The 24,682-nt window shown below is 38.7% G+C and overlaps 2 protein-coding genes across 4 annotated transcripts in view; one reads left to right on the forward strand and one right to left on the reverse strand.

The window, feature by feature from the left end:
• Nucleotides 1-24,682, reverse strand: part of LOC137290244 (uncharacterized) — an 84,504-nt gene that overhangs the window by 34,281 nt on the left and 25,541 nt on the right. The window contains exon 1 of one of the 2 annotated variants that reach the window (XM_067821006.1): nucleotides 9,754-9,889. The exons of the other annotated variant lie outside the window; for it this stretch is intronic. The gene's annotated coding sequence lies outside the window, so the exon portion shown is untranslated. Of the gene's footprint in view, nucleotides 1-9,753; nucleotides 9,890-24,682 lie in introns of those variants that run through there. 2 annotated transcript variants of the gene reach the window in all.
• LOC137290258 (multiple epidermal growth factor-like domains protein 10) lies at nucleotides 7,819-16,801 on the forward strand. Of its 2 annotated transcripts, none has more exons than XM_067821036.1 (5): nucleotides 7,819-7,883; nucleotides 13,698-13,781; nucleotides 14,355-14,855; nucleotides 15,052-15,184; nucleotides 15,981-16,801. In XM_067821036.1, exons 2-5 carry the CDS (start codon nucleotides 13,703-13,705, stop codon nucleotides 16,138-16,140), a joined length of 873 nt encoding a protein of 290 aa, XP_067677137.1. In that variant the 5' UTR covers nucleotides 7,819-7,883; nucleotides 13,698-13,702; the 3' UTR covers nucleotides 16,141-16,801. The 2 variants fall into 2 exon arrangements, with proteins under 2 accessions (XP_067677137.1, XP_067677136.1); XM_067821035.1 differs by lacking the exon at nucleotides 7,819-7,883 and adding an exon at nucleotides 9,968-10,138.

Raw genomic sequence — 24,682 nt, forward strand, 5'->3', positions numbered from 1 at the left:
AGAAAATACAAAACCTGCTGCCTTGTACTGAATAAGCAATTTCCTTCAGACAGGCTGAATGAAATAAAAACTCAAATTATTTGAAATCTTTTGTCATAAATATCCCTAGAAATCTCTGTTACCGGTCCCAGCGTAGAATAATGAGATTACAGATACATATGTACATACGAAAGATTGAGGATGGCATTTCTCGTGAAACATATTAATGTTCTGATGTAGTTAGCGCTATAAAATGAATTTCAAACTATCATCTTCATTCAGAAATGAATACCATGACGTATTGGTACGAGTGGGGTTTTCACCATGAATGTCTCCTCCAATCAAACGATTAATATAATGTTGCTGTGTCGACCCCAGTTCTCCTGGTAAATCAGTTTACACCTGATTTTGAGTACGTCACGACAAAACTACAGGTTTTCCTTCACGCCTCGTGGGAAGTCCCACACACGGAAGTAAATAAACAATCAGGTTGGGAAAGAATGACGTCTTCTTGACCTACCCCATGAAAGCCTAGTAATACCTGATACTTACTACTTGCAGGAAACTGGACGTCGAAGATGTTATTTTTATTCGAGGAGCCTTCAATATGGTTGTTTACATCCAAACGATCTATGCGGTCCAAAACAAATCTATTTGGGGCTGAGGAAAGGTTACATGAGATACACATTTAACGGAAGGGAATATATCATCATGATATTCCTTTTGTCTAACTCTGACTTCGTAGGTGTAAATCTATCCTAGGATTATCCGTTGGAGTTTCCATTAAATATGTCATTTCATAAACAGTTTGAAAAGTTTCATATACATGTACATACACAAAACAGGCACGTAGCAAGCCAAATATCTCGTGTACGCCCGGCAGGTTGCAAACCTATATGCATAGATAGGAATGAGGGCTTGCCCAACCTTTTTAGTAAAAATATTTTTTTTCATAATAGTAGCTATGCCCCTGACACAAATACTTATTTGTGGAGACTTGGCCACGTACCACCCATTACTCATCTTCCGTTGGAAAATGGAACTCTGAATGACTCAAAGAAAGTACCGGAATTCAACAAATTTCATTACCTCATTCCTCGGACAAAAATAGTTCCAACTACACGTATAATACACTCAGGCATAACGTCGCACTGCCCATGAATTATTCAGACAAAGATAGTTCCAGCTACACGTTTAATACACGACTGCCCATGAATTACACATCTGGCTTTAATACAGTGTCCACACCTGTACAAGAACCAATTGTTACGTCTCCGGGTGAGTCTTCGTTTGAGGTGTAGTCAGTCGCTATGGTATACTTTGCTGCTTGAATAATTCTTAATATCCTGAGTATGAATATGCTGGTATCTGCCTTGTGTTATCATTCAAAGAATCAAAACAACAAAATCATTACAAAATGTGACGATTATGACTGTGATTCATCTATATATTTAAAGTAAAACTAGTACATTTAGTACGACTATGTACCTTATATAGAACAAATAAAAACAGTTAAAGCTATGATAGAATTACGTTTTGAATAAATCGGGCATGTTATTCTCGGAAACAAGCTCCTCCTCGGAAAGGCTCCACGCAACAGAAACTATCGACAAGTTGCAGCAACCCTTGTATCTAAAAATAGCAATGTCATTGAGGCTGTACAGCAACGCAGATGAGAGTTTATACACTCTCTCACACACACACATACACACATACACACACACACACACACTCACAAACTCTCATATATATATATATATGCTTTGAATAGAACTCGATTATCAGGGTTACCCTGAGCAAATAATAGTTCTTACAAATTTCACCTTGTTGTGTGTATTAGAAATTGGGGTGTTTATGTTGTTTTGTTTTCATTCTTTTTGAAATTTCATTATACTGACGTCCATTCATTTCTTACACATACTTAGAAAACTGTCAGTATGTACAGAAGCATCGTGAAATATTTTATATAAGAGCCGTAGACATTGCATATAATGGAACAAATTTCAGTAACATTATTGAGGAAACAGTTTAAAATTTTAAATACTTCCTCAACACAAAGACAGCCCAAAACGACTGCTCGGAATGCCCCGACGCCAATTGGAGACATTGCCCGACATGAGTGTTCCGCGTAATTTATGAAGTTGCCGATGTCAAATGTCTCTCACCTTACATGAATATTTTTCACACTGAAGGGTTTGTTGTGTGTATCAATTTCTGTTTGTAATGAGAAACAAGATGAATAAGTGCCATTTGACCATAACTATTCGGTACCGGACATTGCTCTATTTTCCATAGATAATTTTGACATTGTATTCTGTGTTACAATGACTGAAACTGAATTTTAATCCGGAAATACTTTTAGACTGATGCAATGCTATTGTGAGCCTCGGTTCACAGTCAGTAAGAAACTACACAAAGGACAGAACTATTCTGGGAACGTGCTTAAAGCTTTCTTCGCAAACTTGCCAAGGGGAATTTGTTTCTCTGGACGGCCAATGATATCATTGGGGCCTATTTGATTGTCCAACGAGCTCTAGTTCAGGAACAAGGTAATATCCTATTCTCACAGTATAAATGACAGGAAGTCACTTTTCTTTATTTAGCGGTAGGCAGTTGAATGGCTTAGTTTTGTTCAGGGGCGGTAACTGCGGGTGGCGTGTATGAGGCAAGAAAAACGTACAATGGGGCGCGGTAGACGAACATATGCATCGCTGGAGGAGAAAAAGATGAGGAACGGTTTGGTTGTTTGGGGTGCATTGATTCTGCCACGAAATTTGTAGGTAATATATTTATTGGCATATGCATGTGTGGTATATGTACTTAAGAAATATTATTTATAAAAGTACACTTAATAGCCAAAATGTTGATAGCTAACACCATTATGATGTGACACGTGAATGTTTTTAGTGGGTGAGTGAGTTAATATTTACCGTCACATCGGCAGTATCTCAACCATATTGTGACGAGAACATTTAATTCTGAAATGAAATATATGCCTATTATAAAACGTGTCAACGAAATACAATAAAACAACTAGAATATCACAGAGTAGAATACAAAACTAGTAACTATACCTAAAACAATTTATCTATAGAGGACAATACAATATAAAAATGGGCTATAGATTGCTAACAACTGAAGGTAGATCACCATACTAGGGACCATGGGGACTTACAGTACCTTTGCTACCTGCATGGACCCTAGCTGGATTTACATCATCCCCTCAGCCGTCAGCAATTCGGGAAATCTAGCCATTCAGTAAAAAGACACTTATTCTACGATTAAAATCATGGAAAGTTTGAATTTACTTTGAATGTTTGTGGACTTACGTACCCTCTCAGGAGGACAATAGTTTTACGGCACTTCAACCCCCTTTGAGGATACGGCCACTAACAAGCACAGTTACCAATTTAAACTTCCAATAATAAAAATTATCTATTTACAATTCATTTAATAAATCTAATTCTTTTAAAAATCCAATAATTAAATGAGAACTGATATTAGTAAAAAGGTCCTTCATACTACGTGATTTAAAATAGGTATCCCTTGTGATGGAATATTCCACGCAGTCAAGCAAGACATGCTTGACCGTGAGTCTTTCATCACAAGGGATACAAAATGGAGGATCCTCACCTTTCAAAAGGTATTTATGCGTATATCTGGTGTGACCAATACGACATCGTCTCATAATGACCTCTTCAAATCTGGACTGACAGCCCAAGTAGGTGTAACCAATATACGGTTTTATTTCATGTAATTTATTGATACCTACTTGAGTGTCCCACTTCTTCTGCATCAGATCACGGATATACGTTCTAATGCAAACTTTGTAATCAGTGTATGGAATAAGAAGTGAGTGCTTTCGCAGCAAGGTCAGCCAGTGTGTTACCAGAAATGCCAACGTGGCTGGGTAACCAACAAAAGACAATGTCGTATTGGCCAGTAGCAAGATCATTGTACAATTCAATAATTTCTATTAAAATAGGATGTTTACAAGAAATATTTTTAATCGCCTGAAGGCAAGAAAGACAGTCTGAATAAATTATATATTGTTTACGTTTAGGATGTCTTTGAATATATTTAAGAGCTGTTAATATGGCGTTTGCTTCTGCAGTAAAAATAGAGCTGTTATCTGGAATTCTAGAAGATATTGTTCTGTATCCAATGACAGTGGCACAAGCTACTGCACCACCGTCCTTGGAACCATCTGTAAATAAGGGTTTATGATTGCTATATTTAGTTTTTAATTGATTATATTCTTGTTTATATTGTAATTCATTCGTTTCTGATTTTTTAAATGAAGTTAATGGTAGGTCGACTTGTGGTCTTACCAGTTGCCAAGGAGGAGAAGAAAAAAGACGGGAAGGCGATATACTTTCCAGCTCAATGCCGGCAGAAGAAAGAAAGGGTTTAATTCTGTGCCCTAGAGGCGGGACAAGAGAAGACTTTTTGTTATACAAATACTCATAAAGCGGATTGAAAACACAGTTATGGGCAGGGTTAGATTCATTAGAATATAATTTAGTAATGTATTGTAAAGACAGTTTTATACGACGTTGTGTAAGAGATGGTTCATCGGCCTCAGCGTAGAGACTATCAACAGGGGAGGTTCTAAAAGACCCAAGGCAAAGTCTTAGACCTTGGTGGTGGATAGAATCAAGAAGGTTAAGGTTGCTTTTGCAGGCTCCACCATATACGATGGAGCCATAATCAAGTTTTGAACGGACGAGTGATCGATATAAGTGTAAGAGGGTAGTTTGATCCACTCCCCACTTTGAGTTGGAAACAACTTTCAACAAATCAAGTGCCTTCAGGCATTTAGCTTTAAGGGATTTAATGTGCGGTAAGAAGGTTAAATGAGAATCGAAAATAAGTCCCAAGAACTTGGCCTCCGTTACAACTTTGATGGGAGTGCCATTTGGAGATAGTTCAGGGTCCTCATGTGGCTTATATTTTCTACAAAGGTGTATACAATTAGTTTTAGACTGAGAAAATTTAAAGCCGTTTTCAGGACACCATTTATTTATTTTGTTTAAACACAACTGCAACTGTCTTTCAATAGTATGCATATTTTTATCGCGACAAGAAATATTAAAATCATCCACAAAAAGTGATCCATCAATGGAATCGTTTAAAACCTCGGGTAAACTGTTTATCTTAATACTAAATAATGTGACAGACAATATACTGCCTTGTGGAACACCCTGATCCTGATTATAATGATCAGACAGGGTTGAACCCACTCGGGCTTGAAACTGTCTGTCTTTTAAAAACTGTGATATAAAATGAGGTAAACGACCTCTCAACCCAAAATCATGTAAATCCTTTAAAATGCCATGCTTCCAGGTGGTATCATACGTTTTCTCGAGATCAAAGAATACCGATACAGCATGTTGTTTATTTACTATAGCATTTTTGACAAAGGATTCTAAACGTACCAAATGATCAATGGTACTTCTATTCTTCCGAAAACCACACTGAATATTTGTAATGAGGTTATTGGTTTCCAGATAGCAAATTAATCTGTTATTTACCATTCGTTCCATGGTTTGGCAGACACAGCTGGTTAAAGAAATCGGTCTGTAATTTGGGTATGGGTATAGGGATTACAATGGCATTAAGGAAGGAAGGAGGAAAGTTTCCAGATGTCCATATTTTGTCAAAGATATCTAAAAGTGTGACAAGACATGGTTCAGGCAAATGTTTCAGCAGCTGATAGTGAATATTGTCATCACCCGCTGCTGTGTCATGAGCTTGTTCAAGAGCAGTATATAGCTCATGTAATGAAAACATTTCATTATAGTCCTCACCGTTATCCAATTCAAAATGAATGCTTGTCTTCTCCTGTTGTTTCTGATATCTCTGAAACTCAGGGACATAATTTGCTGATGAAGAATTTTTGGCAAGAGTTTCGCCAATTTTATTTGCAATTTGACATTTGTCAGTAATTAAATTATCACCATCTTTGAGATGGCGCACGGCAGATTTTGAACCTTTACCTTTAATTCTTTGAACCATGTTACATACTTTGGACACTGGCGTGCGTGAATTAAGTTTGGAGACATAATTTCTCCACGACTGTCGTTTGTTTTGTTTAAAGGTACGACGCGCCTTTGCATTCAGTATTTTGAATTTGTCTAGGTTATGGACAGTTGGATGACGGCGAAAATAATGTTCTGCCTTTTTCCTCGCTTTTCTGGCCTGTCTACAATCTGCATTGAACCACGGTTTTCGTACATGTGGAGTCGTAGAGGACTTTGGTATACACTCGTCAGCTATTTTATTTAGAATGTCAGCAAAAGTTTGAATTGGATCAGTTATATCACTGAAACATTCAAGTCGCAGTTTTGATTGACACATAGTTTGATATAAAGACCAGTTAGCCTTCGAAAAGTTCCATCTTGTAAACGATGGAGAATCGGATGGAGTAATTTCTGAGAGGATAGTTGGGAAGTGGTCACTTCCACAAAGGTCATTATGAACTGACCAATCAAATTCATTGAGGAGATTAGAATCGGCAAGAGATAAATCCAGAGAAGAATAAGTGCCAGTTGCAGGATGCAGATAGGTGCTTGAATCATCATTATATGATATGCACAGGTCATTATTTGAAATGAAATCTTCAATGATTTTGCCTTTAGTGTTAGTACTGCCCCAGAGTGGGTTGTGACCGTTTAGGTCACCCATAATAACACATGGTTTTGGGAGTTGGTCATAGAGTGATTGAAGGTCAGCATGTTGAAGTGTTGAAGAAGGCGGAATATACAGAGAACATAGTGTAAATGGTACACCCAGAGTCAGTCGCACTGCAACAGCTTGGAGATTAGTGTTTAGTATAACAGGGCTATGAATAACATCTTGCCGTATAAGAATAGTAGAACCTCCAGTGGCCCTATCACCCGGAGGGGAAAGAGAATGATAGGCGTTAAACTGGCGTAAGTTAAAATTATCTCTCTGTTTCAGATGTGTTTCATTCAGACAGAATGCGGATGGTGTGAGATCCTGGACTAAAAGCTGTAGTTCATTGAAATTAGTTCTTAGAGCTCTACAATTCCACTGTACGATATTAGTTAAATGACCTATCTTTTAGGTGGATGGATAGGGGATCTACCCCTTGCTTTTTTTGAGGGCGACAAGCTATGTGCCCTGGGATGGATGTTTTCTGACACATCCATGTCCTCCAATGAACCATATTTGTTAAATAATTGAAGATGGTTCTCCGAACCCTTTGAAGTTCTGACACCTTTTTTCACTGTTTCTGCCCTAGTCTTGACTGTATTTTTAACTGTTTTCTTTGAACTTGTTTCTGGACGAGTCTTCTGAGTGGACGTGGACTGAGGCAATGACTGTGATTCATCCTGAACTTGGATCTGACTGTTTATACATGTTTCCGAAGTCTGAGTAGACTGTTCTTCAGGTATAAGAAGGTGAGGGGTGTCAGCTGTTACCCAAGTCAAATCTGTTTGACACCCTATGGAAAAACTAGTGACTGCCGAATTTACTCTTGACAAGCTTTCAGACGGTGTCTTAATGACTGATGCATATGAAACATTGGGTACTGTTGATTCAACAATCTTTTTAGCATCAGCGAAGCTAATATTTTGAGTAAATTTAACTTTGTTGATTTCCATTTGTTTTTTCCATACTGTACAGTCTTTGGAAAAGGATGAATGATTACCGGAGCAGTTTGTGCATTTTTTTAACGTACTTTCACAATCTTCAGTTACGTGTGAAGTCCCGCTACAGTGAGCACATGTTATTGGCTTTGTGCACGTGTTGACACCATGACTATATTTTTGGCATCTGAAACATCGCAAAGGATTTGGAATGTAAACATCAACTGACATAGTGCAGTAACCAACCTTGACACACTTAGGAAGATTTGGTGAAGAGAAGGAAAAGAGGTACGTATTTGATGGAATGACATCATTATTTTTGCGAGTGGTGAATCGCTTGACATGTGTGACTCCCTGATCCTTCATTTCAGAAACGATGTCCAGTTCTGACATTTCGGCCAACAAACGGTCCCTATCTCTAATGATACCTTTGCTGCTGTTCAGTGATCTGTGTTCAGTAACTGAAACCTGGATTCCAGCAAACGTTTCTGAATTCATCAAGTTAGTGGCTTGTTGTTTCCTGCTGCATTCAATCAGAAAAGATCCTGAACGCAAACGTTTTATATTCTTCACCTCACCTGCAATGCCATATATGCCCTTAGAGATTACAAAAGGGTTTAGTTTCAGTGGTGTCTTGTCTACAGTATTGAGAACCAGGAAACGTGGCCAATTGTCTGTTGAGTTGGATGACCTCAGTTCATTATCATTGTCGAGCTGACGTTTGTTTTTTTTGTAGGGGTTTGGTAGTCCATGGGAAGATTATTTTGATTCATCATCCGGGCTCCCCACCCACCACGGAGTATCACAGTAATTAATAATTCTACCATATTGGCCACACTGGCATCTAGGCAAATTTTCTCAATTTGAAAAAAGCAAAAAAAAAACCAAAAAAAACCACATGTATCATAGCATATGTATATATGTATATTTAAATATTGTGTTGAAATTAATACCAAGCCAAACAATGATCGAGCAATGAAACTTAGTGCTCAGGGCTCGGCATGACCAGCCGATTGGTTGAACCGGGCCCATTCAACCACCCGTCTAGGTGAAGTCAGGGCCAAAGTGGTGTATTGAGCAACAGGAACACGGTTGCAGGCTCCCATTGCCCTCAACCACCAGGATCCCCTCCTCCACCGACAGGGGCCGCAACCCACGGCAAACGGGTTGGTAGACCAAATATCCCCCCGGGTCCACTACGGGGGTGTCGGCGAGCTCATAGCGTTACCTAGCACCCACCACGAGGAAGTGGCTCGCCACGGGTGCCGTGAATGTTTTTACCGCATCTTGAATGACATGTAATAATAAGGTAATAAGTAAGATAGTAAGGTAAAAAGGCATTATTTTGTACATAAGGGTATCATCCAAATAAGTCTCTGTTTTGAATGGTTTCAGCTTGAACCTGCTACATGTGATTTATTGTACAACGCAAATCTACTAATGTGCACTACGTAACTGTCACAGAATAAAGCAGAGTTTATGAGCCTGGCAGAATCGACTGTTGTTGACTTTTGAAACTGACACACAGTTTCGACACTCGAATTATCTTTTTCATAATGATTCATGAACAGTGGATTTGAACTATCTTCTATTTGGAACAAGGGCTTTCTCTCACTATTTTCTTGACATGAAAACGTAGCCAAATCAGTCCTCTTCGTTGATGATGACATGAACGTGTCACTCTATATCCGCAACTTAAATAGGAGCATTGGACAACTGATATACATGTTTCTATTTCAGGCTGAACATCTGTTTACCTAAACTCTAAGTCGTAAATCCACAAACTTCATTCTTGTAAACGTTTTAACAAGAGCATCCATCACTGTAAGACTTTTCATAATGCTCTTGCTGTTTAAAAGAAAATTATTCCGACTTGAACAATATAGTGATACTAAGTTTATTTCTTGTATTTAAAACATACATGATTTCATGATATTACATACTTACGTATTCAAGAAAGAAAATAATAATATTTTCTTTGGTGACAATGCAAACGCAGTAAGGAATAATGTCTAATGTATAAAACAATAACAATACCATGAGCTTAATCAACAATTTTAATGTGGTATTATTTCATTAAATCTTCAATGTATATATGCTAAAGTGATTTTCTTATGGCCAAACGGAAATTATGTCAACAATCTTTCATTATCCTTACCATATCCATGTATGTGTCTGTAGTTTAGACGTAAGACCGTTAAGAATTGTCTGTACACATGAACTATCTATGTCGCAAATCCTTTGTGATACGATAACCTTGTGAACATATCAGCCCCCGTGTGCGTTGCGTCATTGTCATGCGCTCAAACTAACCGCCGCTTTTTAATCAGTAGTGACAAAAGGCATTACTAGACTCCACCATGTGATCAGGCAATTTAAACTGGCTGGTTACAATAAACACACTAAAAGTGTAAGCGCTCTAAATAACCGTAGCTATTTCGACAGTGGATGACAGAAGTAATACATTACCAAAACTTGTGTAATAGTAATAGTCACAATCTGCAGTGTACATGTCTCCTAGAGTAGTACCGAAGCTAGTAAAGGTAAGACAGTTTATTTCCTATAAACACCAAACAGGGGGGACACTGTCAATGTTAGCTTTTCTTTTCTTTATCGGACAAAAGGTATATTTCAGAGACAGCCATTTGTATTCAAAACGTATATTTCGCACCCAAGAAAAGTTTAAATGTATAGTAAATGAAATTATAGCGTCTTTTCAGGCTGTTTTCAACAACAAATCCAACTCTAGCATCTGCACACTTGCTCTACAACATTTAAAGCAATGGCTGTACTAGCAGGTCAAGGTTACACAAAGGGAAAGCTACGGAGATACTTTCACATTCTATGGCAGTTACTGCTGTAGATACAAAATATTGGAAAAGGTAGCTAACATTTTCTTTAAAACATTTCTGGTAAAATCCAGTTTTTTAAAGTTTTATATTTTCCACCCGTACACTAATATTTTAAAACATAATTAGATCAACATGTTAATGACAGGTATACCATTCCATAACATGCATTTACTAAAAGAGAGTAACGACACGGTGTTGACAAAGTAACATGAAACGTAAGTTATACAGGGGTACATGGCATTGCATGAGGTTTGAATAGGTACCCAGAGAAGACAAAGTTAACATGTGAATGTCATGTTTGAATACAGTTCTGACAAAACAGTGGATTTGGAACTTGGTGTACAATTCCCAGGACTGTTGGTTTATTAGGGATGTGCCCCAACATAAAAAACACCAAAAAATGAATGCTGTAAAATAAGTTCAATATACTTAGGGTGTATACTTATTTGGATGCCACTGTAGCAATTTGATGTTCTGCAAGAATATGTCGGTGAACAACGTATCTGTGAACACCCTGCAATGAGAGTGAATCAGAACAGTATATGAAAGCAAATTTTCGAGTATTTATTTAAAAAATATCTTCTTTTATATGTAACACAGTACTATTTTGCATTTGGTAATCTGACCACTTTCTTTATATATAACACACTTATATGTGTGTGTTTCCAGCTAAAGAAAACATATACAGCAATAACGCCTCAAACCTTCATTTGACAAAATAATTATGTGTTATTGGAAACTACAGCTTCGAAGTGTGATTATTTTTCGTTATGCATTGTATATTTACAAAATAACCGAGATGACAGTTTTCTAGTTTGACCAGTCATTATCTAACGATGGATCATTATTATAATTATAAGACCAACAACCACAGTTAAATAATAAAGAGACTTGACGTTAATGGGAATAAACCTGGAGTGTATTATATTGATTAATATTGTAAAAATATGTTTGTCACTGGAATTGATAAAATGCTTGAGAATAACCACTTTCTATTTTCTTCAAAGTAGACTCCACAAGTTTGTAATCTAACTAGGAGATGACAAACACTCATATCATCTGTCGGTATTGTCATTTTGTTGATGACAAACATACTCATATCATCTGTCGGTATTGTCACTTCGGTAATGACAAACATACTCATATCATCTGTCGGTACTGTCACTTTGTTGACACACACGGGTATTCAGGAAACAAGTCATGGCTGATTACACCTCTTGCTTACCCCCAGCTATATTTAGACTGAGTTTTGTAATCGATAGTGTTTACTGAACTTCATATTCAACAAACGTATAGAGTTTCGGTCTCAACAGTGAATTTAAGATCTTAACTCCATAAAGCCCTATTCAAATATGACAGATATTACGGTTGACATTCCGATACATGTGTGCTGACAGGCACACCGGGTTGTGATTATACAGTCATCCTTTCTGATATTAAATATTGACACATCTCACCAGAATCCATTTTAATGACTTCCAGACATGCTAATTATGATCTCTCATAACTTTTGATTACACATTGCATAAAACATCATAATATTTAAAGCATCATACCAACTAAACTTACCCAAAAGCTACCTACTGTTTTCACATGTGGTTGTAGACCGGCGATGTTGAGTTGGCGATAAATATAGATTTCCGCACAGCGCCCTCTACTAAACCGCACTTTTCTAGTGCGCAAAGGAACAATGCGTTACTGTGACTGTTATGTACACAGCAACGACAACGACCCGGGCTTTTAAGATCACTGAGAAATACTTGAATGGTAATCAGTCCTGTATTTATAGGTAGAAACTAGTCAAATGTTTCCCTTTCGGTGTACATATGTTAGAGTGTCATACACCTTTGTAGATTAAGCTGTTAAGTGAAATGTATTATAGCAATCACTGATGACAAATTAGGTATGCTGAGCACGGTATGCATTATGATAAAACAACGTTGTTTCTGCTGTTGATTGTTAGACAAGATTACAGTGGCAATTCTGAACGAGCACCTTATAGATTGAAGTGCACTGTAAAACTGGTGCAGTCCGTTTGATTTCATTTGAATTGTTGACTAACACAAAATCTAATCATTGCAACAAAACCAGACTTTGCATAGTTACATGAAATCCACAGACCAGTTCTGGTAATTCGTCTCATAATTTGAACTCCCGAATAAAAACAAACTATTTTTATACGGTCGTTTTATAACCGAACAGAATGATATTTCCAGAACACTTTCTGAACTCCTGTGGTTCAACCATCAGCTTTCGGATCCATCTCTATTTATAAAATAGTGTTTTGATAACGGAATTACAGACCTAAAGGATACAAGATATTCAGTTAGAAGTACATTTTGGGATTACAACAGGGTGATAAAAACATTCAAATATCCTGGGGAGATGTCGTCAGTAGATGTAAATTCGTAGACTAAATTCTGGTGATCAATGATGGAGAATATTCTCTTCTTGTATCATGCAGAGAATGTCGAATGTTTTATGAGAAACTGACAAAAACAGATGCTTTACCCCAGGTGTGTAGTAAATGGAATAGTTTGATTACTGTCTTATTACCATGGAGTAACATTTCCACTAACTATGGAAAATGTAAACGCGATGTAAAGCTATTGGATTTCCAGTTCAAGTTTACTAGTTTTCATAGGATTATGTACACCCATAGAGAATTAATGAAAATGAAACTAGCAGATGAAAATCTGTATTTTGTAAAACGGAACCCGAAGATATTGTTCATGTTTGTATTTCCTGTAAATGTGCACGAACGTTTTGGAATGGTTTAAGAGTGTTTCTTGGAAACATTCTTGAAAGTGATATAGTATTTACAAAATTCACAATCCTGACTTAATTCTGGCTATGGTTTTATCAACAGCATTATACTGGCTGGTAAAAGATCTGTTTGTATACAAAATGACGAAATGGCGTTTTATGGTTGACTGCTTATGTTTTTGTCCAATCCATTTCATCTGTTATCCTAATAAAATACATCTGAATACAAAACTGGCCGCGCTTATACAACTTTCAAAATGTTCAGGACCAGATTACAAATGTCGGCCATTTTGTAATCTATGCCTCTACCCAAATATCAATCCCTATCCCGGGCGACCCCTAAACATCAATGACCAATGGTGTAACCCTAAATCCCGTAAAGCAAAGCAACATTAGTTTTCATGTCAGTGCACACGTATATCCTGTCAAGACGTTTACTTTGTTTGATGTTTGAAGACATGACAATGTTATCTTTTTTCTCCAGACAAAATGAGTCGGGTTCGACACCATCGGGTTTTGCCAACAACAATTTCCTTTGCTGTGTACATTTTTCTCCTGATACAACACGGTAAGTCACACAATCTTTGTAAATGAAATGCGCTTATAACTGAATGTACCTTTTACTGCTATACCATATATAGTACTAGATCCATTGGTTCTACCCTCTTCCTTTCCTTACACATACGCTAATGGAATAAGGTCAGTAACGCATCCTCCTGTCATGAGTACAGCGAAGATTATGTCACTTATTTTCCATGTGTAAAACTATGATCAGCTCTTTTATACCTGTATTTTGGCATTAGAAACAAAGGTTCACATTATCTGAATATCTGTATTGATGGAATCGCCTTCACTTCTTTTTGCACATCTGATTCTTTCAGCAAACGTTACATTTATCAGTATCAGGTACATTATTTACAATATAACACAGTTCAAAGGGAAACGACCAATAGCATCGATCGTGTCATACTGCGATTTAGCTGTCCTGCCTTATGATGAAGGGGTACCCTAGTGGGTAAAGCATTCCTTGGTCACGCTGAAGACCCGGGTTCGATTGCCCGCATGGGTACAAAGTGGGAATCCATTACTGGTGTCCCCCGCGGAGTAAATCCCAACTAACTCACTATCTCTCATGTTGTAGGTGACAGTAAGTGTGTGCGTACAAGTCCACGACACTTGAAGAAGGAAGGCTGCGTGAACTACTGTCCCAGCGCAGACCAGTCTCCCGAGGAATGTACTGACTGTATCAGCGGCTTCTATGGGTCTGACTGTAGACGGAGCTGCAGGGGACACTGCCTCAATGGACGGTGTGCCCTACTGGCCAATGGTCGAGCCATCAACTGTACGGATGGGTGTGTGTTGGGGTGGAGGGGTTTAACATGTAGCACTAGATGTAAGCGTCCGTGTCTGAAGTGTGACCGATACACGGGAGACTGTGAGGGACAGTGCAGGGATGGTTTCTGTGGAGCTGGATGTTTACAGAGATGTCTATACCCATGTTCTAAGTGTGACAAAAGCACTGGAGAGTGCTTGTCTAACTCTTCTGACGGTACTGACCTAAGTCTGAAGAAAGACAACATAGCTGTAGTATTAGATCAGACACAGGGTAATAACAAGATCGACCCCGACAACATCAGTCGAGGTAAGATGCTAGCAGGAATGCTACAAACAGATGTAATATAATTATATTTAAAATACGATTTCAACACATATATAAAAATATCTACTTCCAATTTTTCGGTCCTAACTATATAAGAGTGTGACTGAGAGTACATATAGCAGTTTCAATATATGCTTCATTTTAACAAAGGCGATATACCATGTGCCTCCTGTTTCAGATCCACACCAACACCTTGCTTTGCCGTCTCCGTCTCTCTGTGACAAATGGACATTATCCCCATATATTCCACCAGCAATTGCTGTATTGGCTGCAGTAATTACATTCAGAATTGTCAGTTTCATCTTCGTTAGGTGCGTATACGTACACCAATACAACACCACCATCCATCTGCCAGCCGCACAGTGTGCTAGAGTGAATTCATTCCGTTTACCAGCAACACGCCACTCATAGAGGCTTTTAGCAAAGACCACTGTTAGGGAGTCCAGTGTATAGCATGTCCCAAACTGCACATATTCAGCGTCACTTTCCAGAGTTCTGTCTTAACTGTTGTTTATTTGTTGTTTAACGCTGTACTCAGTAATGTTCCATGTATCAACAATGATTGAATCTGGAGCAGATAAACCATTTAATGACATCACGCATTTTGGATACGTTGACATGCATTTCAAGATCGGCGAGAGCAGACCACCGGATCCCGTTAGTCGCCGCTTTCTCACCATTTTATGCTATCTTTCGTTAAGAGTTTCGATTAAAAATAATCTGTAATGTTGAGGATGAAGGCTTTTGTGGATAGACAACTTCTTTCTTGCATTTCATTCGCACAGTTGTCTCTACATAAAACTTCATCCTCATCATGCCAACTTCTAACATGCCACTTAAAGAGAAAACAACATTTATCCAATCGCAATGGAAGACAATAACATGTGTTTGTTGTTAGTTACCATACTTCCCACTAGTGTGACAGCTGTTCGGGATCTCAAACCATGTTCGTAATGTACTCGTAGTGAAATGAGTGAAAAAGAGACAAATGGCAGAACTTATTAGTGTACAGAGGCATCCTTGATGACATCTAGATGATATCGTGGTAAATAAGAATATATTTTCAGCTTGTGATAGGGCTAATGAACCTTCTCACGATTTTCACAGAAAGAAGATGACGATGGAGCTAAAGAGGAAAGGGGACCAGTTTGTAAACGCACCACAAACCAAGAGTTTAATAGGCTCTTATCATTCCAAACTGATGAATTTCAATGAACCCATTGCCATTGACGTGCCTGAAGATTCATCAAATAAACGCAAGTTATGAATACTTCCTGAATTTGCCAAACATTTTCGAAAGGTCAAGGACTGTTTTCGTTTTCTTGTTGCTTTATATATATTTGTGGAGAGAGTTAATGAAGACACAAGGGGTTTTGGTCAAATGTGAAGATTTCATTGATGTGAAACTTCAACTTTCCTGAATCAAACTGGCAAAGTCAGGCTGGTAAGGCTTATCATCAGCTTAGGGCCTTCGCCCCCTCTACACGCAGCCCAGACGACGAATGGGACTTCTCCCAGGAAACACTGCTTAGTCAAACCCACCAAAAACATTCCGGAGAATATGGAGGCTCCCCAACACTGTAGCCTTCTGCATTACTCAGATTGTCAGAAGGGATGTACTCCCGGTGGAGAATCCGGACACTCTCCTGAACTGCGCCAAGAGTTCAGGAGGTACCAAACCAAGGGCACCGAAAACAGTGGGGAACCAGACGACAGTGTACTTGGGATGCAAGCGAGACATTTCAAAGGGATCCATATCTTTATCATGTTTTTGCTGAATCGTGCCCATCACTTTGTTGCCAAAAAGAGATAGAAAATTCAACGATTATTCCATGCTATTCCTCTGAACCATGTGATCTGATCCGCGACGAACCTTGTTCGATGTATTGCGTGTAAAAGTGATGCAATTAAATATCTTTCAAACTGAATCAAATCAAATGGTGTCTTCTGTTCAAGACACATGTCATCGTATCCCAATTTCTTGGGTCGATGCTCATACTGCTGATCACTTGGAACACCTTAAAAGGGCTGGTGGAAGGGATGTCTGTCCGATGGTGGCTAGTGGAAGGGATGTCTGTCCGTGGGTGACTATTGGAAAGGGTGACTGTTGGATGGGTGACTAGTGGAAAAGGGTGACTGTTGGATGGGTGACTAATGGAAAAGGGTGACTGTTGGATGGGTGGCTAGTGGAAAGGGTGACTGTTGGATGGGTGACTAGTGGAAAGGGTGACTGTTGGATGGGTGGCTAGTGGAAAGGGTGACTGCTGGATGGGTGACTAGTGCAAAGGGTGTCTGTTGGATGGGTGGCTAGTGGAAAGGGTGTTTATTGAATGGATGACTAGTGGAAAGGGTGTCTGTTGGATGGGTGGCTAGTGGAAAGGGTGTCTCTTGAATGGGTGATTAGTGGGATACAGAGTAACAGCCTAAAACATTTTTTTCTATTATCAACAGTACTTAACCGCTGCAATCACAGTTTAAACATCATTCCACCAGAAAACAATGTTACATAGAAGCAGACAAAAAAGCAAAAGAAAAGAAAACCGCAAAAAACCACCGTTACATCAGAAAACACTGTTACATCATGAAACACTGTTACACCAAAAAACACTCACATTCAAAAACACCATTCCACCAGAAAACAATATTACACCAGAAAAGACTGTTGCATCTGAAAAAAAATGTTACATAAAAAACCGTTGCATCAGGTGACACCAGAAACCACTGGTTAACTGGAAAACGCCGTTACAGCAGATAACGCCGGTACACCAGAAACTACTGTTACTCTAGAAAACACCGTTACACACAGATGGCATTGTTACACTAGAAACTACCGTTACTCTGCAAAACGCCGTTACACCGTTACACGCAGATGACACTGTTACACAAGAAAGTACTGTTACTCTGCAAAACACCGTTACACTGTTACACAGATGACAATGTTACACTAGAAACTACTGTTACTCTGCAAAACACCGTTACACCGTTACACAGATGACACTGTTACACTAGAAAACTATGTTACTCTGCAAAACGCCGTTACACCGTTACACAGATGACACTGTTACACCAGAAAACTCTGTGTAACTCTGCGAAACGCCATTACAGCCGGTACACCAGAAACCACTGTTACACTGGAAAAAGCCGTGACATCAGAAAATACCGTTACACCAGAAACCACGTTTACACAGGCAAACACCCGTTTCAAAAGATAACACTCTTACATCAGAAACCACTGTTACTCTGAAATACAGCAGATAACACTGCTACAGCAGATAACACTGCTACAGCAGTTAACACTGCTACAGCAGATAACACTGCTACAGCAGATAACACTGCTACAGCAGATAACACTGCTACAGCAGATAACACTGCTACAGCAGATAACACTGCTACAGCAGTTAACACTGTTACAGCAGATAACACTGCTACAGCAGATAACACTGCTACAGCAGTTAACACTGTTACAGCAGATAACACTGCTACAGCAGATAACACTGCTACAGCAGTTAACACTGTTACAGCAGATAACACTGCTACAGCAGATAACACTGCTACAGCAGTTAACACTGTTACAGCAGATAACACTGCTACAGCAGATAACACTGCTACAGCAGATAACACTGCTACAGCAGATAACACTGCTACAGCAGATAACACTGTTACAGCAGTTAACACTGCTACAGCAGTTAACACTGCTACAGCAGTTAACACTGTTACAGCAGATAACACTGCTACAGCAGATAACACTGCTACAGCAGATAACACTGCTACAGCAGATAACACTGCTACAGCAGTTAACACTGCTACAGCAGATAACACTGCTACAGCAGTTAACACTGTTACAGCAGATAACACTGCTACAGCAGATAACACTGCTACAGCAGTTAACACTGTTACAGCAGATAACACTGCTACAGCAGTTAACACTGTTACAGCAGATAACACTGCTACAGCAGATAACACTGCTACAGCAGATAACACTGTTACAGCATAGCAATCCTGAGTAAACAATCACTAATGCAAATACTGATGCAATCATAATTTACATCCACGATTCACAACTATATGATGTCACCAGTTATAAACCTACAACTTGTTGACGCGTAAAACTGTCATCTTTAGATTCGGATGATTTATTGATATAAACTATTACTGTAACGATTATGCTTTGGAGAAAAACAACAACTTTGCAACAATGCAGTTGCAATGGTAAGCATTTCCACGTTTTCTCGCAGTTACCATGATACCCATGAGTCATTCATCCCACGACTCACCGCTTGTTCAGTATGTGACACGGTACAACGTGTAACAGTGAGAGATTACGTGATTTTACCATGCAGGTAATTACTACAGACACTTGTGTATACCATGTATCATAACGCGTGATATGTGTATATAAGGTACCACACTATACGATTCGCTATTTTATGTGCACAATCGTGTATCTCCGTATATGATACGTGTTAATATCGCGTCAACAATTTGCGACACATGAATATTGTGAAGCTCAGGATGTGATACGTGTTAATACCGTGTCAACAATATGCGACACGTGAATATAGTGCAGCTCAGGATGTGCCACGTGCTTAATCTTGTTGACAATATCTGACACAAGAATATCGGGAAGCACAGTATGCGAGAGGTGTTCGAGCAATTATCCTTGATGTTTAGCTATGTTATTTTGTTGCATTATGTTGCGGACACATATTCGGCACTTGGCCAATATCAGCTATCAATTCACTGGTTCTTAGGAAATAAAATTGCTCAAAATTAAACGGACAAAACATTTTATTGTGCACTTTACATTGTGTATATTGTAATCATTGTCATATCATAAAAATATACAAACAAAACGTCTTTCATAAAATATAATCATAATCATAAAATATCCTGTTACAATTTCAAACTTCTATACATTGAGGAAACGACACGTACATGGTATCATCACTATTTGAAGATCATTTATTAACAGGATTTTATGATAAAGTCGGAATCAGACACAATGCCACAATGGTTATGGAAATGGTTTGTCATGGATGCTGTGGGCATGACCAAAATGTCATTGTTCATGAAGAAGCATATGTCTTTTTAATAACAACAGTTACTTCTTTTTCATTGCATAAATTGACGTATCGAAGTAGACATCAAGCTAAAAGTGATTACATCCAGATAATGTGACTATAACATACAGCGTATGTATTTGCAAGCGTCATACTGAAAACAACAATAACCTGCATGTAACTGGATCAGACCAGACGGAGGATAAGAATAAAAAAATAACTCTTTGTACAGATTTGGATGGAACCTACACAGACCCCGTCTGGCCATGACTTCAGATTCACAAACGCAAAGAACATACAAATGACTATGGTAAGCAACATGAATTTATCAGTGAAGTAGTGCGAGGAAAGCCGAATTAGGATACATGTTGGGTGATACAGGTACGCTGCTGACAGAATATAGTAGTGAGCCGAAATGTAAAGGCTCGATCACACACACTATTTCAAAATAGACATTAATGCTGGTTTGAAACTCATTTCATGGTAAAGAGGGGTACACACACAATGACAGTGTTGTCTGCTAGGCGTAACAATCACGAAACATGATTATTGCACAGACTATGATAACGACATACAGAGAAGGTAATACAATTAAACCAAATAGGCAGAAAGGGGGAATTGCACAAATGGTCCTTTTGGAAGACTGTTTGACGTTAATATTGACACCCGACTGCATCTCTTGGTGGGTCTCATCGTTGTCACGGGGTAAAACATATTCACAGCACTCCCGCAGCCTTTTCTTGTTTTTCTGAAAAACATAAATAAGGCACCATTCACGGTTGTCATCATGTTAGAACCTGGGGAAAAGTGGACTAGTTTAGTTTTACGCCGGTTTTAGCGATATTCCAGCTAGCAATATCATAGATGGGCACACCAGAAATGGGCTGCACACATTGTACCCATGTGGGGAATGAAACCCGGGTTTCCAACATGACTAGCAAACGCTTTAACCTACTCAACCTTTCCCCCGACGATGACAACACTTTAAATGGAAATGAAGTTCACATACCCCTTTGTTTCCCAATTCCGCCCTCTCTAACGCAAGACGTTTTACACACTCATTGAGTTCTTCCACAATGCCTTCTCTTGGGGGATTTTTGTCCACCAGGCAATCCAAAATGCAGAAGACGAGTTTTGGGTCCTCGCCTTCGCTGAAAGAACAGTTTACGTTTTTCAGTGATTGGATGATAGGAAACATCAACGATACTCTAATATCAATAATATAATGACTGACCTCTTACACACTAATTGTAAATTATGCCCTTAGAATTAATTGATTATGAATGCTATGTACTAAAACATCAATAACATATATAGTATATTGATATTTTAGGAACCTGAGTTGCTTTAACCCTTTCAACACCGTAGGTCTGAAAACCTGTCAGTAAGTCACGAGTCCCCAGACACCGTAAGTACGTATGCCGGCCAGGCAGTAGTCACATCAAAAAAGTATGGGAACTTAACTAACATTTAATTGTTAAATCGATCACTTTTCACAATGTCTAAAAAACCACTTAGTACATTAGCCTTTATCTTCGTTTTCGTTTAAGGGGACGGTATACATTGCTGTAATATGATTGTCTTAAGTCACGTGCACGATTTCGACCAATCACTATTCTCATAGCAGACTGTGACCGAAAAGCATCATTAGAAACAAATATTTATCCGATAAAATCGCTTCTTGGAACTGTCAAAATACCCTTGGCATGGGTACAGGGATTTTGTTGATTTTTTTAGCTTTCGACGATACTCGCCATCAAACGAATTGCCTCACATGTCATTCGTACGACGCTTCCAAAAACGGAGTTATTTGCCCCTGTTGCATGACATTAGCCACTGATATCGGCAAACAGACGACCATAAATATTATTTCAGAAATCTTTTAAAACAATTTTCTGTTTACGTAAAAATGAAAATTTGACAAAAGGTAAGGGGATGTTATGACATGTTACAAATGAAAATAAAAGCAAGAACGTGGCAAGTGTTGTTCATCTGGACATTATAGATATGTAAGCTTCCATTTCCTTTAAATATTAACTTACTTAAGTTGTAGCTGTATTATCTGAATAACATGACATAAATAAATTGTATATTCATAACCAGTAGGATTATATCTTTAAAAATGTGTACGAGATCTAGTAGCAATAATGATTTACAGGATGATATTTTCCTTGATAAACATAGGCTTCATCTATGACCTCACAGTCTCTGCTAACAGTAAATGCCTCTGGTTGACTGGTGTTGAAAAAGTAAAACATGCGTATGTTTGTATGTATGTATCGATTTACCTTGAACACACTACGATTGGTTTTTTATGGTATCCAGGGTCCTTCCTGACATCTTTCATGAAATGGCAGAAGTATTCTCTGTTAAACTATTTGCGGTGGTGGTACAGATGAGTTGTCTTCCTCGTGCCATTCTGTGACAACTTGCAATCAGCAAAAGGGAGTGAATCATAGCGTACTTTTATCATTTCAGAGTGAGTGAGTTTAGTTTTACGTCGAACTCAGCAATATTTTCAGTTATATGGCGGCGGCCTGTTAAATAATCGAGTCTGAACCAGACAATCCAGTGATTCAACAACATGAGCATCGATCTACATAACTGGGAACCAATGACATGTGTCAACCAAGTCAGAGAGCCTGACCACCGGATCGGTTTAATCGTCTCTCACGACAAGCATGATATATGGTTGCCTTTTACGGGAAGCATGAGTTGCGGAAGGCCTATTCTACGACGGACCTCCATGGGTCTGTTATTGCAAACTGCATGTATACTAATATTAATATTGGTATATGTGAGTGACCTTTAATCTCTGTTGTGTAATCTGATTCCATAGTGTGTAAAAGGCAAAATGGTGATCTGGAACACGAACTCATTCCCTTTATCTTTCACAGTGGTACAGACGCTACCATCGCTTTGTGTGTTCATGAACAGATTGTTATAAACAGACCGTGAATTGGTCAACAACAACCCATGGTTGTCGTAAGAGGCGACGAATGCGATCGGTTGGTCAGGTTCCAAATTGTGTAGGTCGATGCTCATGATGTCAGTCACTGGATTTCCGGTCCAGACTCCAGTATTTACAAACCGCCGCCATAGAGCTGGAAAATTGCTGCGTTAGGCGTTAAACAACAAATATACTAAGTTTCACAGGATAACATACACTCTTCAAAAAAAGAGAAACCCAAATATCAATTAAAATTTGATGATATTCAAGGACGTGTACATCAGAGGAAAACAAAAATACATGAATGATAAATTGTGGAGCAATGCATTACTATCTTGTCTATATTGGAAGAGAATAACAGTCATCACAGTCATTACTGCTTCCACCAGGTGGTGTTGAAGTCAGTACCGCTTATGACCACCTCCAGCTGCTACCACTGCCCGAAACCTCCTGGGTACAGATCGAATCAATCTTTGGATGTTTCGTTGTGGAATCCTTATCCATTCCTCCTGCAGCATGTGGAACAACTCTTGAAGATTCAGTGGTGGATTACGACGTCGACGTACCCATCTATCGATCTGATTCCAAAGTTGTTCGATTCGATTTAAATCCTGGGATCTGGAGGGCCAGGGGATGGTATTATATTATTGGCCAGGTAGTCCACGGTGTCACGTGCTGTGTCGGGCTTAGCGTCGTCCTGTTAGAAGAGCTGCCGTTGACGGTCAACAAGGTGAAGGACGTGTGGACGGAGAATCTGGTCGATGTATCGATTGGCCGTCAGATTGCCTTGGACAAGCACAAGTTCCGATCTGTGGGTGTATGAGATTGCTCCCAACACCATAACACTCTCATCACCGAATCTGTCCACCTGTCTGATGCGGTTAGGAGCAAAACGTTCATGATCGGCAGCGTTGAGACATCCCATTTTCGTGTACAGTACTTGCAAAGATCGTGGATGAAATTGTGAGAATCATTTGGACGTTTATAGTCACATGCTGTACTTATGTTTTGCACGTGAGAAACAATCATTGTGCCTGATATTCGTGCTGCATGACATCCACGCACATCATGACAATCCTGATTGAAAATCATTTTTGGTTGCGTTTGGTCAAGCATGATCTTCTAAAATATTCAAGAAACAATGAGCAACCCTAAAAATGTTGGAGCTTACATATGTATACAACTTCCAAGAAAATTGTAATAATATTATATCTCCACGTGATGAACACCGGTTGATTAACTCCTGCTCTGATAATATTTGACGATGCCAGATTATGTCAGATTTTTTGTTTGGAGTTTTTCACTCACACAGTGTGCCGTCTACCAGGTTCCGTATCAGTGCAAGAAATAGCAAGCAAGTTGATCAAGAACTAGCTTACCGTTAATGTCCAAAGTTGATAATGGTCATATCTTTTGGTACATTCAGCTTTGCGGCCAGGATCTAAATTCCAAAACCCCAGATAACTCTCAAACTGAAAAACGATTAATGGAAGAATGTATATGTATATACATGTCAATATAAGGATGAAATATTTATGAAGTTAATGTAACAATATAAACATTACAATCTGTCCATTAAAGAAAGACAAACTTCTTGAAATGGTACATACCACTCGCGATCCATTAGAAGATATGAAAACAATCACGTTGATGTCATGATCACAGACCATCCTCAGAAAGTTTTTATCCAGTTCTTTTGTGCTTGGCACTAAATAGAAAGGCATAATTTGTCCAGTTTAAATCAAAAGAACTGACTGATACGTGTATAAAAGTATATGATGCATTAGCGGAGGACGCCT

Source organism: Haliotis asinina, chromosome 7, assembly GCF_037392515.1.
Source record: "Haliotis asinina isolate JCU_RB_2024 chromosome 7, JCU_Hal_asi_v2, whole genome shotgun sequence".
In the NCBI taxonomy this organism is placed as follows: Eukaryota; Metazoa; Mollusca; class Gastropoda; order Lepetellida; family Haliotidae; genus Haliotis; species Haliotis asinina.

What these genes read in the sequence shown, in the direction of transcription:
- LOC137290258 (XM_067821036.1), top strand. Translation starts at nt 13,703, where the DNA reads ATGAGTCGGGTTCGACACCATCGGGTTTTGCCAACAACAATTTCCTTT. An exon ending in TTTTCTCCTGATACAACACG is followed by an intron (nt 13,782 to 14,354) that starts GTAAGTCACACA and finishes CTCATGTTGTAG; the next exon opens with GTGACAGTAAGTGTGTGCGT. An exon ending in GTCAGTTTCATCTTCGTTAG is followed by an intron (nt 15,185 to 15,980) that starts GTGCGTATACGT and finishes CGATTTTCACAG; the next exon opens with AAAGAAGATGACGATGGAGC.